Source organism: Suricata suricatta, chromosome X (assembly GCF_006229205.1).
Source record: "Suricata suricatta isolate VVHF042 chromosome X, meerkat_22Aug2017_6uvM2_HiC, whole genome shotgun sequence".
Taxonomy (NCBI): domain Eukaryota; kingdom Metazoa; phylum Chordata; class Mammalia; order Carnivora; family Herpestidae; genus Suricata; species Suricata suricatta.
In genome coordinates this window covers 10,932,790-10,948,400 of record NC_043717.1, presented here as the reverse complement: position 1 = coordinate 10,948,400, position 15,611 = coordinate 10,932,790, and the positions used below count along the sequence as shown (strand labels likewise).

The 15,611-nt window shown below is 47.1% G+C and overlaps 1 protein-coding gene across 1 annotated transcript in view; it reads left to right on the top strand.

Moving 5' to 3' along the window:
* Positions 1-15,611, top strand: part of PIR (pirin) — an 86,551-nt gene that overhangs the window by 62,286 nt on the left and 8,654 nt on the right. Inside the window, exons 8-9 of the mRNA XM_029929614.1 lie at positions 4,742-4,786; positions 11,345-11,427. Of these exons, the coding sequence (XP_029785474.1) occupies positions 4,742-4,786; positions 11,345-11,427 (128 nt within the window). The remainder of the gene's footprint in view (positions 1-4,741; positions 4,787-11,344; positions 11,428-15,611) is intronic.

The following is a 15,611-nucleotide window of genomic DNA, read 5'->3' as shown; positions in this document are numbered from 1 at the left end:
TAAATGATACTGAATTACTTTGACGTAAAGGGATATCATATCTATACATCTCAAATATTTCAGAAGAAAACAGATGTGTTTCTAGAGAGAATGATAAAGCATATTGTGATAACACGTTAGCTTCTGGAGAATCCAGGTGAGTGGTATATGGTACTTCTCTATTTTTGTAACTTTTCTGCTTGTCTGAAATTATTTCAAAACAAAAGTTAAAAACATCATTGGCTTGGCTGAGGAGAGGGAGGAGAGGACCAGGCAGGTCTGCCTCTGGTTCCCCGTCGCCAGGCATCAAGTCCAAGGTGAGGGAGCTACTCGCCCAAGATGAGCTTGGGGCATAGGGGAGTGGGGGAGGAGTCACGGGCACGCTGTGAAGACGCACGCACGACTTGGATCTTTACATGGCGCCGGCGGTGCTCGGTCATACAGCAGGTTCTGGCTTCCAAACCCAGTGACATTTGAGCACATGATTAACTTGGCCCCTTACACGGCACACAGAGCAGGACATAAGACAAGGCGCATGATGAACAAGGTAACACGCGCGGTAGGAAGTTCAGGAACCACCTCGAAGTCCGTCTGTGGGCGCGCAGCTGAGATGAGGCCTCAGTCTGGTCCGGTCCAGGTCTGGTCCGTGCTCGACCCTCACCGCTTATTCTGTTCCAGGAGCGGAGGCTCTCCGTTCCCTTTGGTGGCAGCTACCTTGTCAGGTGCTCAGACACAGAGGGGTCACATCTGGGGAGCCTGACAGTTTGCTGCAAAAACCCTCCCCCTTCAAGGGACTTAATCAGTCTCGGTGCCCGCACACCTCCCCTGCTTCTGCGGCTTATCAGTTCTGGTCTGCCGTCAGCCGGTGCCCGCCTCGGTGATAGCTCACGGTTGTTCGTGCCCTGGACTGCTTGACGCGGGCCCCTGCTTGGCACCAGTGACTCCATCTTGCTCTCTACGGGAGCCTTTTAGAAGCCAATGTTGCTTTGGGACCTGGCAACTGGTGTGACCCAGTGTTTGGGGGAGAGGCTCATTCTTTCCTGAGCCCTGTTCCCTCCCCCTCCATGGAGTTGACTTTGGTCATAGACTTGCTCTGTCAATTTCTTTTTCTCCTTTTGCTACACATACATATTTAAGGAGTAGTTATGAAGGTCATTGGAATAGTGAACTCTACGGCCGAAGCAGGGGGAAAAGGCAAGGATCAGAGGCCAAGAAAAGCTCTCACTAGGGACACTTGTAAGAATTGGCAGCTTCCCTGAAAATGAGAGCAGAAGCCACAGAAAACGATGTACATATTTAAAAGTTTTATATTTTTTATGTTTGACTGAAGGAGGTCTGACTTAAATATGTTGCTGATTAAACGTCCTGCAGGGCCAGAGGTAAAATGTGACCTCCATACCAACTTATTTTCTTATTGCCCGAGGGACAGGAAGGGCTTCCCAGCTGCCAAGAGCCAGTAGTGGCTTGGAGACCGCAAGGCCTGTGACCTTGGACAAAGCAGTAAAAATGGGGGGATGGTATCCATTCCTGGTGCACAGGACACAAGAGTGGGAGAAGGGGTGGAGGGGGGACAGAAGCAGGAGGAGGGACCTGCGAATCTCCACGAAGAGCTTTTTGCTGATGTAATCCTGCTCTTAGCAGAGAAGGAATCCTAATAAAAGGGAGTGGTTACAGTAAGCGTTCACACAGTTTGGCTCTTGTTTTACTGTAGTTTTAAGAAACAATGCTTAATGGTGTTTAAAAAAAACAAAATTCAACTGGCTAAATTTGACAATTTAATTGGCTTTATTAAATGATTCATGAATTGTACACAATGGAAGGTTTTTATAGGAAGGAGGATGCGGCAAGAAAGTTATTGCCAAAAGAAAAGGATTGTTCCAGACAAGTCCCCTTCCCAGAGGAAGAGCAAGGGGTCTTATTATGCAGATCACCTCCTTTTCCTTTGGGGGACAGAGGGGGCCCCTGCAACAGATGACCTCAGTGGTGCTGACCAGAAAAGTTCTGAGTGGCCCAGTTAAGCCTGCATTTCTGGAGTAGGTGGAAACTACAATTCAGTTGGTTATCAGGACCCACTTTGGTGACTTGGCGTAGCATAAGTGACTCCATCTTGGGCCTGTGGTTTTCTTATTAACGATGAAATTAAACAAGGCGTGTAGCTGGCACACAAGGAGCGCCGGATTCGGCCGCTCGCCGCTGACAAAATCCAAGGGCAGGAAAGCAAGTAGTGGTGAAACAGGAGTGCAGTTTATTTCCGAGAGCCCACCGCCGGGAGTGCAGCACGCTAGCATCTCAAAGACGGTCTCCGACATGCCGAAAATGCATCCAGTTTATAGGAGGAAAATGGGGGGGCGAAGGCAGGCGAGTCCATGCAGGTGGGCAGTGAAGGCCAAATCAGTCAGGGTCTTGGGATCAATCCCAGGTAGAGTCTTGCTGGCCCTGAGCGGACCTTACTGCTGGAGGTGCCAGTGTCAGGGCCCATCAGGGGGTGCTGCACCCTCGAGGTCTTCCACCTGAGCCGAAAGACTAGCTGGAAAGAAGAACTTAATCAGCTGCAAAGTCTGAGGTCAAAATGGAGGTGGCTGGAAATCTCAGTTTTAACAGAGCAGGTGCAATTGGACAATAGGTTCAAAAGAAGGGGGAAAGAGGCACTTGTCCCATTTTTAGTCCATTCCCTATAATGCATTATGCTTTCCAACCAGGAACATGACTTATTATTACTGGTGAAGATGGGTTGTGTGCGCCAATAGACTTTTACCAGGGGCGGTTAATACACTGACTTGGCCATCATTGAGCATGTGTTTGGTCATTCGGGATCATGTACCAAGACAAAACAGAAAAGAAAACAAGCCATGGTAACTCTGTGTGGACTAGTTTTCTGTTTGCAGGATGAATGGAAATGAAGCAAAGAGGGTGGAGGAGGGAAGAGATTAGAACGAGCAAAATAGTCCTGAATAAAAACGCCATTGAGCAATCAAGAGCTTTGAGGTTTTGTCAAACTCACAAGCTATTAATTTTTTAGTACCTTTCAAGCACGAGGAAAGGATTGGTTACGTCCGTCAATCGTGACGTTTCCTCCCAAGGATGAGTTATTTCTCTGTTTTGACATGGAAAGGTATTCAGAATAGAACACTGAGTCTGTTCTGGTTTTTAAGCAAATGATATATATAGTGCAGAAAACAAAAAAAGAAACTGAAAGCATAAATAGCAAATTGCTAGTGATATTAACGTCAGGCCAAGAATGAAGACCCCAGTTTAGGGGTTACACACTTCTGTGGTCTCAAACTATGTCTTCAATCAATGTATATTAGTTTTTCATAATCATAAAAACATAGTGAAGACATTTGCACTTTGAAAAAATAAATTTAGTGTTCAATGGCGAATTTCTTTCTTAAAGCAGCGAAGAAAGGGGTTTTGTTATGGAGTCTCATTACAAGTTGGGCTAATGAGGACGAAGGAGGCTGAGCATCTGTGCACAAGCAGCGAGGAAGAGCTTCACTAGCGCCCGCCCGCATGAGACACGTGGCATGGGGCCATGGATCGCTGGCCTGTGTTTCCAGCATCCAAACCCCCCTCCCTCAGATTGCACAACTTGTGCAGCCCGGCTGGGCCTCCTTCCTCCCAGTCCCCGCCCACAGGGCAGGCACGGGAGGGGATGATGCTCACCCACTGATGGCAGCGGGAGCCTGTGGGGCACCGAGGGCGGGACCAGAATGAGCAAGCTGTCAGCAAGCAGCATTACTTCCAGAGGCCCTCACCTTGGTCTGGTAAAACCTCAGAGAGGAGCATATGGGGTGTGGGAGGGTGACGAAATAGCCTTTGGCATCCGGCCAAGTGTCTTCCTTGGTTCCGCCAGCCTTCGGATTTTCTTAACCAGATCCCCCGATGCTGAGTGTTGTCAGGTACACCTTTTCTCTTGTGCCTTTAGTGTGTTTCAGCACACCTGGCATCGCACCTGCATCTCCAGAGTGTGTTTTTGGCCCCCGTGAGCCTTCCACGCCTGGCCTTGTTTTGTTCACTCTGTCACCACGGTGCCTCTCACAGACACCCCGGTGTGGGCCCTGCCGTTCTGCCTTGACCTCTGTTCCACGTTCCCTTCTCACATCTCCTTTCCCATGGAAGGCACACACGAACTCGCCCTCTCCAAATCCAGGTCTCCCAGTGATACCACAGCATCCTTTCTGGGCCATGGGGACAGACACCCATGGACGTCACCGGGAGAGAAAGTAGGCAGGTTGCCCGTGGTTCTGAGCTCTTGGCCCCATGAGTCACAGTAGGAATCTGGTGGATGCTGTGTGCTCTCTTCACAGAGAAGTGTACACACTTGGAAAATTGTGTATGCGACTCCGGGGAGCACATGGACCAGCTGAACCCCATTTGTGCCCCCAAAGACTGCAGCCTCCACATCCCTGGAACTGGGGCTCTATTTTAGGAGATATGAAAAGGAATGAGTTCGCTGGAAACTAGAGCCAAATGGCTCTCGGACATTTGGGGCCAAGTCATTTAGGTTTAGGGGATTGTGTGTACATGTGTCCATACGTCTGTGCATGTGGAAGTGACAGTGTGTGTTTTAAATAGCTCACGGAAGTTAAACATTTAAATACGTGTCTAAGAGAAAATAAAGGATTTTATCTCATCTTTTGTGTCTGTTATATAAATTTATATACTGCATTTATATTTCAGAGATATTTGTATTTTATTGTATTTTTGTTCCTTTTGGCATTATATGGACACTAACCTTTTAATGTTGCTGGTCCTTTTTCAGGGTGGACAAGCTTCATTTATACCATATCTGGCAATGTGTATATTGGTAAGTGATGGCTCTTTGCTTTGGGTTCAGTTGCACTTTCGTTTAAAGTACTGAGGGGGAGGAAAAGCAAGATGAAACCTTTCATGTGATCACATACTCTGGCACCAGCCGTCTGTCCATCCTCGTGCAGCCTGGGACACCCAGGACACGGTGCCTCTCAGCTTCCAGCATGTTTGGTGAGGGAGGAGACTATGAACACCAGTCACCATAGCAGCCACTTTCCGGTGGCCCGTGTGCAGCCGTAAGGTCCAGGCACGTTCCTGTGGGTTGACATCTGTGGACAGGTTGGCGACCTCCGTGCTGATGAGGGGACCTAGCCCTGATGGGTCAGGGGGAGCAGCCATCTATCTCCCGAGAGGTGGAAGCAGGTGAATCCGCAGGCCCAGGTGCCTCTGAGGAATCCCAAAGTTCATTTTCCCTTATGTTAAGGCTTGTATAAGCGTCTCTCGTGGAGGCTGGTCCAGGAGGGATGTTCGAGACCCACCTGTCATTTTATGGATGAGGAAAGCTGAGTCTAAAGACAGTTTTTGAGTGTGCTGGGATCAGGCCTCAGGGGACCTGGGACCAGAACCGAGGACTCCCCTGTCCCGTTTCCCGCGGCATACTCCATGATCTTTGTATGACGATAGCGCAGTAGCTGCACTGTCTGCCGTGTCTTTTCCGGTCTTCGGTCCTGAGCCGGCCCCGTGGCCTCGGCTCCTACCCGGCCTGGCCCGGAAGCGGCCTGGGCATCGGGCAGGTCCCTCTGTGGGCCCGACGGACAAGTCGGGACAAGTGCTGTGGCAGATTCTGTGTGTGCCTTACCCGTGCCCCTGGCACCTTTGCCCCATCGGCCCGCAGACCACCTTCCGCCCTGCCAGTGGCATCTGTGCGTCGTGGCCAGGGCAGGGTGATAGTGCAGGGGAGCGGACGTTTCCAGAAGCTGCCTCGCCCCCCCCCCCCGGTGGCATGTGTGAGGCTTTTTCCTCGTGTTTCCCCGTGGGATTCCGTCCACGCCGCCCACCACAGGCACACGCTTTCCCTTACCTAATGCTCTGGGTTCCTGGCCTGTTGTTTCCTGCATCCCCTGCCGGGTAAATGCCTCGTCTGGAAACCTCTCCGGCTGTGCTTCTGGGAGAATGGAAAGTAAGAGAAGTGGCCTCCCCATCCGCTCTTCCCTGCCCCTCATGACAGTGATGGGGGTGTGGTGGGGGCAGGGCGGGCCAATGCCATCATTTCAGAGACCTTCCGGGGTTGGGTGCCCCGCACCCCCTCCCCACAGGCCAGCTGCCTCAGCAACCAGCGGTCGTCCTGCGGCCCTGACATGGCCACCTCCGGGCACCAGTCAGCTGCTTTATTGGTGACACCTGCTCTAGACTTGAAGGTGACACCCAGAACCACGTAAACCATTCTTTATCCTCTCCAAAAGGGGACTTGAGTTGCCCCAGATTATTCTTCTGGAAAATAGTGGTAACACAAACCCGGTATTTTGACTTTATAACAATAAAAATGGCCTTCCTTCCTCTTTCACTGAGTCGCATTTCAGGTCAGAAGCAAAATTCATCTATTTCAGCATCTGAAAAAGGATGGAAACAATGTAGTCGTGGCACAGGAATCACACGTAAACCGTGTTGCCCATCTGGAAGGGATGAAGCTTCATCCGTCTTTTGATCTTTTGAAAATCGTGAGTGTCACAAAGCACTTTATACAGATGGAAGGCGAGAACCATTTTTATGGAGGCAGCACCATTCACTTGTCGCTTCAAGAGAAACAAAATGATCTGCACAAATGGGAAGTAATAAAGAAAGCGCGTGAATTCTAAGGCGGTCAGGATACCAGAAATGCCTGTGTAGAGGGAGAAAAGGCAGGGACAGCAAACTTGTTATAAAGGTCCAGATAATAAATATTTTCGTCTTCACGGACCACACAGTTGCAACGACTCATCCCTGCCCTTGTAGCACAAAGCCCCGGTGATATGTGAGCAGTCGGGGTGGCTGTTCTAATAAAACTTTATGGCAACTGAAATGTAAATTTCATAGATTTTTCATGTGTCGTGAAATGCTTTTCTTTTGATATTTTTCAACCATTTAGGAACGTAAAAATCTTTCTTAGCTTCTGGACTCGACAAAAGCTCCTCTTTTATTTTGGTTTAAATGGGGGTGTAGGGGATGAAGGGGAGAAAAATGGACAAATCAGCTTTGAAAGCCTGTTTTCCTTAAATTGAAGTATAGTTTTGTGTGCTGTGCCTTCCGTCCCTGTGACTTATTCGTTTCATAACTGGAAGCCTGTACCTCCCTCCCCCTCCCCTTCACTCATTTTGCCCATCCCCCCCCACCGCCCCCTCCCCTCTGGCCTTCAAAACCTGGTTTAGTCAGTAGTTACAGCCTTGCTTCCTGACTGACCTTCAGTCCAAGAATGGAACAAGTAAAAAGCTTAACAATTAGAGGGATAAGAATGACCGATATGTCCACTTGCTTTTCTTGAGGTGATGCAGGAGTTTCCGGAGTCCTTTCTCTTCACTGGCCTGGTCACCTCTCATGACCATGAGGTCGCAAGTGCAAAACATCTGGCAGGAAATGGGGTCACGGTCTGTAGCCTTGGAGCCCACTTGCATCTGTCCAGGATAAACTGGCCTCTTGGGACTCGGCTTTAGCCAATGAATGACTGGCCAAGTGACCTCAGTTGAATTTTATCTCCTTCCTTTCCTCCTATCCACCCCCCTAATAGAGATGTTCGTGAGAAAAACAAAAGGGCAAGAACAAATCGCCAGAGGAAAAAAGACTAAGCAGAGATAGTTATTAAATATGTACTGACATAGAGAATCTATAAGAGAGAATCCAGAAAGCACTTTGACTTTACTGCCTCAATTTCATCTTGCTTTTAAAGCCAAGGTGGGCACAGATGGCAGGAACTGATAAGCAAGTAGTTGGCTTTTCCAAAATGTCCTGTGCCTCCGTTCTGTTGAAATAGATGTTATAGATGTGCACTGGGGTGGAATAAATAGACTGCGGTTTGGGTTGAGAAAGTAATCTGGGGGGACTCTATGAGATGGAGATGTGGGAGGACTTGAAAAATATTAATTGATGCTGGAAGTTCTTAAAAGACAGACATCGGTAGATTGTGAATAAGGACATGTGGCGGCTCTAACATTAGAAATAGCTGGAGATCAGGGCACCTGGCTGGCTCAGTCAGTTAAGCGTCCAGCTATGGCTCAGGTCATGATCTTGCGGTTCGTGAGTTCGAGCCTCGCGTCAGGCTCTGAGCCAACAGCTGAGAGCCTGGAGCCTGCTTGGGATTCTGTGTCCCCCTCTCTCTGTGCCCCTCCATTGCTTAACAAACTCTGTCTCTCTCTCTCTCTCTCTCAAAGATAAATAAACATTAAAAAATCTTTAAAAAAAAAAGAAATTGCTGGAGATCTTCCACAACAATCTTTTACAGAGGCAATGGGCCCTTTGACCAGCCCTCAGCTGAAATATGTGCAGTATATGATTTTTAAAAATCAGGAACTAAACACCACAAAGTCAGAAAGCTGAGATGAGAACATTTCACGTTGACACAGAGATCAAAGGGTAGAGCAGTTCATATCCTGTATCCCTGCGTCTTGGATGTCAGCCTCCTCGAGGGGTCAGTATACTGTGTAGGCTTAGAAAATAAATTTAGAGGGGTACCTGGGGTGGCTCAGTCAGTTAGTGTTCGACTTCAGCTCAGGTCATGATCTTACAGTTCGTGGGTTCGAGCCCCACATGAGGCTCTGTGCTGACAGCTCGGAGCCTGGAACCTGCTTCAGACTCTGTGTCTCCCTCTCTCTCTGCTCGTCCCCCATTCACACTGTCTGTCTGTGTTTCTGTCTCTCTGTCACAAAAATAAGTAAACTTAAAACATATATTTAGAAATCTAAAAATATTTGTGGTTATTGAAATGACATCTAACTGGCTTATGTGGGTAGTGAGATGTTTCAGACTTATTTAAATAAGTAATTATTCATGCATAGTTTGTGCTTAGTACTTTGCTTCCTGGTCTGGGGAATATTAAGTTTGACACAGCCCCTGGGTCTCGGGAAAGGTGGGGAAACACAAGAACCCCCCCAAGTTGACCTTCGCTTACCTAGAATGAACCTGACTAAGCACTGCGCTTATTCTTCGGGACACCCGGCAATGAGGTGCTTGGACACCCAGGGTGATGAACCCATTGCTACTGTCTCCTGCTGTATTCAAGTGCACTTCAAGGCAGTCGTGCGTGTTCTCAGATCTGTTAGGCCAGTTGCCCTAATAAACGCAATTATGTGATTCAGTGAAACAATATGTAAATTAATGAAGTAAGCATAAAAAAATTTGGTATTTCTAGAACCTCTAAGTCAAATGCTTTGTAAAAGTGAATTGCTAAAGGAGAGCCTTTGAATTAGTATGGGGAAGACGACTGGAAAAGATTGGGGAAAACGAATCATCTAGAAGGATTTCAGTGGTTATAGTCATAGTTCTGCTTTAGAAAGACAGTGCTTCAATCCAGTCAGCAGACCCGCTTTAACTGCACTTCTAAATATTGGCAAATGGATGCACATTTACACTGTAACTTAAAACATGGAGGGGCGCCCGAGTGGCTTAGTCAGTTAAGTGTCTGACTCTTGACTTCGGCTTGGGTCGTGGTCTCACGGTTCATGGGATCGAGCCCCATGTCAGGCTCTGCACTGACAGTGCAGAACCTCCTCAGGGTTTTCTCCCTCTCTCTCTGTTCCTCCCCTGCATGTGCTTGCATGCTCACTCGCTCTCTCTGTGTCTCTCAAAATAGTAAACATTTAAAAAATTTTCTTAAAATGTTGTAGGCAGTTGATTGTCTTTTTCAACCAGTGATCCTGCTTGCACCAGACAAGAGAGCTTTGTACGTAGAAAATTGATGATCTCAAACTCTACTGAAAGTGACAGAATGTGTGGAATGGCTGGTCACTGGGACAGCAGTTCTTACAAAGAGAAGAGAAAGGAAATGTGGCCTATGGGACAAAGTTGCCCTGCAATTTATCACACACCAGAGCTGTGGCACTAAGTTGAAAATATGTTTTAAACTATTTTGCCCTTTTAGAACTGTTTAGGCAAACAAAAATATTTGCAATCCAATTGTTCTCAGTTTAAATCTTCTTTAACTGCACTATTAGATTTAACATTCTTGGCGAAGCTTCTCAATGGAAACTATTTATTATCTGATTTGGCTCTGTTTCTAGTTGAAAGTAGTCAGAAACAATAAAGTATATTTTCTTTGAGACTTATTTTAGGTTCAGGAGATAACCAGGTGGGTGAAATGACATAGGAATGATATAAATATAGAAGCAGTCTTTATTTTCGGAGATCCTAATTTTAAATATTTCATAAAATAGGGACTCCTGGGTGGCTCAGTCAGTTAAGTGTCCACCTCTTGGTTTTGGCTCAGGTCATGATCCCATGTTCAGTTCCTGAGATCGAGGTCAGAGTTGGCCTGGGATTCTCTCTTCTCTGCCCCTCCTGTGCTCATGTGCACATGCATTCTCTCTCTCTCTCTCTCTCTCTCTCTCTCTCTCTCTCTCTCTCTCTCAAAAAGAAACATTAAAAAAGCATTTCATAAAATAATACAGAAGTGAGTTACGCTTACAATGGCAGACCTAGAAACCTGACCCTAGTGTCCGTAAAAAGGGTCTGCCTAGGCGTCTTCAGAATCAGCCTTGTGGTTCCTCTCCTAAAACAGCAAAGAGAGTGGGCAGAAATTGGGCTCCATATGAAATTAGGATTGACGCTCCTAGGAAAACATGACCTCCTTGTTTCTAAATCTAGAATTTGCTCACAGACTGGCCAGGAGTCGACCACGTGGATAACGTATACTCGTGTTGTGTGTGGACGAGTAGAAGATAAAAGACACGACCCAGTGCTCCCCGGGAATCTCCGTGCAGCGCGCTTAATGACATGCTTCTGCACATCACCATTAAGGATGTCACCCAGCTCTAGATGAGCTTATTCTTAGACTGCCGGACCTCTGTTTAATTGCTAGACTCATGCATGAGTAGAAAGTCAATGGGGTTCTGTTTCTTACTTCGAGGACAGAATCTGCAGACCTGAGTCTTCAGTAGAGAAGGGACCGTTAGTGGCAGTGTAGGGCCGGCTGGGGCTGGCTCGCGGGAGCCGATTGCGCACCCACCTCTTCCCCGACCTCCCGTTGGTAGCTGGAGATTGACCGCAGTGGGAGCCTTTCCACCACGGAAATGAGCACACACCGAAAGTCAGGCTCGTTCTCCCACTTCTCTCCCAAAAACACTTCCGCTGCAGAGGTCCTTAATCTTTTTTGTGCCATGGACCCTTTATCATTTGCCAAGTCCCCACCTGTTGAACACTGTTGGTTTTTAATTCAGTGAAGTCATTAAATTGTTACAAGCTTATGGTGCAGTTATATGTGTGTTCCCCTAATGACATTTGAAACCACACCATCCTATGAAACTCCTCCAAGTCTCTTATTTCTGAGGTTGAAACTAATATTGCAGCGCTACGTGGTTCACCAAATTTCTAGCCATATGAAAAATGTACTGTAAAAAACATTCAGTTTCACGGCCCATCTCTTTTGTAGGGCCTGACGACGCACAACAAAAAATAGAGCCTCATCACACAGCGGTGCTGGGAGAGGGTGACAGTGTCCAGGTGCAGAACAGGGTAAGTATTAATAATCTTTTGTTTTCGTAAATTACACTTTCTCCTAGTTTACAGGGAAATGTGTGCTACGTCTTCTGCATGGCTGGAAATGGTTCTCTTTTCCTTAGGCAACGAACCTATGCCACAAATCGGTCAACCTTTTTATCAACATCTGTTACTTCTACTGGCTTATTTTAAGGTTTTATCAATGCTGATTCCTCGTCGTCAGGAATCACCTGAAGTCTCTTTGTTTACCCTTAGAAATTTGAATCTGGGGGCAACATGTGCTTCCTTGTCTCTTTCTTTTATTTGTGACATCAGTGAAAATGGATCGGGCCTCTAGGAGTATAAATAGAGGTCTCCATGCTCACCAAGAGCCCTGTGCAAGTTAGCCTCACTTCAAACTGAGCGGAGCATACGATGCGTTTCACGGTCCCTTTGTATTGAACCCCTGCTTCTTTGGTAGAGTTTCTGATATTTCTGTTTCATTCCCTTGGGTGACTGTCTCACACCCTTGTGAGCCTGCTCGGCCAATTGGATGGCTTTGCATCATTCTAATAAAGAGGACGGGAGAGACAATCGTGCAAAAGCTCCCAATAAGATGAATATTGAAAAGTAAGTGATGGAAATGACGTCAGTGTGCACGTGACTGGCGGAGAGGCCATCCGCCTGCCTCGGGGTGCTCTGGCCTGGGGGTCGTGGAGTGCGGTGGACTTTCATGGCAGCTCACCTATGGAGTACATAGAAGGGAACCGTCATGAGCACCAGAGAAAATGCACACCTTGGGGTCCGCACACGTCGATCTTTCAGTCGAGCTGTTTGAAATGGCCACTTTGACCCACAGATACGGTTTCAGGCCAGTGCAGGAAGGAGGCCTGGAAGCCACACACAGACCAGAGCCGACTGGTCGTGAATTTGTCACATTATCAGGCTTAACATGACACCTCAGCTCTTCCTATAATCTAGCAGAGGGCACGGTGTAGATGATATGGGTTTGGAAAGTGGAAAGAGCCACCAGAAACAGTTGCTGAGGGGAGCCAGAGAGGCGGGGGCCGGGGCAGAGGGCAGCTGGGGTAGCAAAGAGTTGGCTAAGACGTCAGTGCACAGGCTTCAGAGGCATTGCTCTGTTGTGCAGACTTCTGTAATCATTGCTGGGTTCGAGCCTGGCCAGAGCCATCCAGGCATTAGAAAGATCTCTAGGAAAAAATTATTCTTAAAAATTAGTATCTCAGTGGGTGTGTGGTGCTTCTACCCATGAATAAGTAGGAAGTCCCCCTTAGATTACAACAGGAAGGAGATGGTGATGGGAGAAATCTTGGCCTTATCACTTGTTAGCTGTGTGACTTTGGACGTGTTTCTCATTGCTGAGATTCGGTTTCTTTGTCTTCAAAATTGAAATAATGATGCCACCTGCAGAGAGTTGCTAGAAAGAATATGTGAGATTTTGTATGTCAGGAGTCTGCCCCAGGTCTAGCACGGGGGTTGGTAAATTACGGCCAGCAGGCCAAATTCAAACCTGGTTTTGTAAATAAAGTTGGGTCAGATCACAGCCGTGCCCTCTGCTTTCTGTTTGTGGATGCTCTCACACCATAACAGTACAGTTACGTGGTTGCAGCAGAGACTAGAGGACCCACAAAGCCGTAAATACTTACTCCCTGGCTCTTTACAAGGAAAAGTTTGCGAACCCCTGGTCTAGTGCATAGTGGGTGCCCAAAAATGGTAGCCAGAAGGTTCACTGACCCAAGCACATAATTTAATGGATAGGCACGTCAGATGCATGTCACATTGTGAGGATTCATACTTTAGGCCCTAAGGTTCAGGGCACACAGCAGTTTCTACAGCTAGAAAAATCCTCTGAAGTATCCTGATTCGCTCCAGGTGCCAGGCCAGGGTTTGCTTCACTTGGAAGCAAGCCTGAGGATTCAAGAAGGAAGATCCAACTTGCTAATGTTCCCCTTAATCCCATTTGTACTGAGTTGTGGTCAAGAATAAGGATTTGGGCGGCATCCAGGTGGCTCAGCAGGTTGAGCTTCCTACTTCGGCTCAGGTCCTGATCTCATGGTTCGTGAGTTCGAGCCTGTATCAGGCTCTCTGCTCTCAGTGCGGAGCCCATATCAGATCCTCTGCCCCCTCCCTCTCAAAAATAAACATAAAAAATAAGAATAAGGATTTGGTGTGCTCCGCAGCTCCTAGCACTTTCACACTCCTTACTTCTGAGTCTTCCACAGCCCCGCCCATCTTCCCAGTTCACCAGCTAAGGGTGCTTTCCTCCAGAGAGGCCAGCCCTCTGGGGCAGGAGAGGAGGGCACACAAGGATTGATGTCAATCACATCATTTCTGCCCCCCGGTTTCCTACTCCATCCTAGCATTTGACTTGTCTTAGGTGGGCACACTAGGCCTCAGGGACCCCTGTCTTCTTTCTGAGGGTGGACTGTCTTCCGTGACCCTTCCTTCCTCTGAAACCTTCCACGGCATGTGGCAGCCACAGGGGGCTTGGTTTCTGCTAGATTTACGATTGTTTAGGCCAGACCCTCTGCCTTCTTGGAGGAAGCCCAAACTCCAGCAATGGCTTCAAAATAGTCTTCCCTTTTTCAGAGTTCTTAGAGATTGGGATCAACTCCATGCTTCTCTGGGCATTTAATCCTGGATTGTACTGGAACATCCTGGAACAGCCTGTTTAAGGGGCGAAGCCTCCCTGTGCTGCTTTGGCCCACAGTTGGTGCTCCTGTTGTGCTCCCGGATCAGGAGCACTTACGTTTTCTCGGAAAGGCTCGATGTCCCCTTTAGACGCATGTTTAGGTTGATATCCTACTAAGAAAGTCATGGATTAGCAAATTCACTTGTAGTTTGTCAAGGGAGACAATCCATTCTTCATTAGCTGCCCTCAAAACAATACTCTTTAACTGGCACCATTCATGGGGACCTGGCTAAATTAATACAGATTGACATGTGGTAAAAATACAGATTGGAAGAAAGAAGACACCCTGTTGAAACTAGAGACAACGGTTTTGCTTACTTCTGTGTAATAAGTCATGACCATTAATTTGTGAAAACCAACAACAGTTCATTGTTTTATCTTTCAATTGGCCTAAGACGTGTCAGCAGCGAAATCCAGTAAGAATAACTGTGTGCAAGTAAGTCACGCTAAAACTCAGTTTCTCTCTCATGGCTGTTTTCAGGTAACGTTATCGCTAGAATAAGTGCTCTTCAACCTGAACTCAAGGTATATCTTGGCGATAATATTCATGGGATAACAAGTGCAATTTGTTAAAGTGTATTATTCAATAACCCCCAAAAGGCCTAACTCTGAACTAAGAACTCTGAGAAGGCTTACCAAAGTAAAAGACGTGGTCTGGGCCCTAAAAGATCATGACCTTCAGTTGGGGTGATTAGACATGAAACAGCCAGTGGGCCTCTGTTACCTTTGTATGGGGTCTTTTCACCAACCCCCCAAAGGCATTTACTTAGATCCTCACAGGGACTCATGTCTGAAACAGCTCCTCGTTCTCTTTCCTTGTGCATGATTTTCACCATTTGACACTCTACACGAGGTCGCTGGAATCCAGGACTTGTCAAGATAAGGGCAGCTGGGCCTTGTCACCACATGAGCACTCTACTGAATATCCAGAAAGATGATTAGCTTTCACTAAAGACAAAGATACATTTAAGAAACAAGAAAAGGACATCAAACATCCGGTTTAGCGTAGAGGAGAAGGGGCTACTGAGAGGTTAATTTTGTCGAAAAGACATTAAAGAAAGCTTGGACCGTCCTTCGGGTTCCTGAAATGGAAAACCAAACGCCTGAACTCCTCCTCAACACCCAGCAGTGAAATCATTTTTCATTTCAGATCAAATGCCAGGGTGCTTTTATTTTACTGTCCAAATTATAAATGGAACGTCTCTTTGCTCTGAGTAATATCAAAAGAAGCAAAACTTTCATTTTTAAACTTTATCACCATCCCTAAATGTGTAAACTGGGATATTTTATCATTCACAACAGAAGCATTGTCTGAATTAAGAAATTTACATTCTTAAAAAAAAAGGAAGGAAGGAGGGAGGGAAGGAAGAAAGAGAGAAAAACTTACATTCAGAGGAGTCGGTGCATCCATGACACAGTAGGTCAGCCTTTCCTCTCCCCTTTTCCCATAACCCCCAACCCTTTCTCGTCTGCCTCCGGACCCTAAAACTCAAGCGTGTCTCCAAAA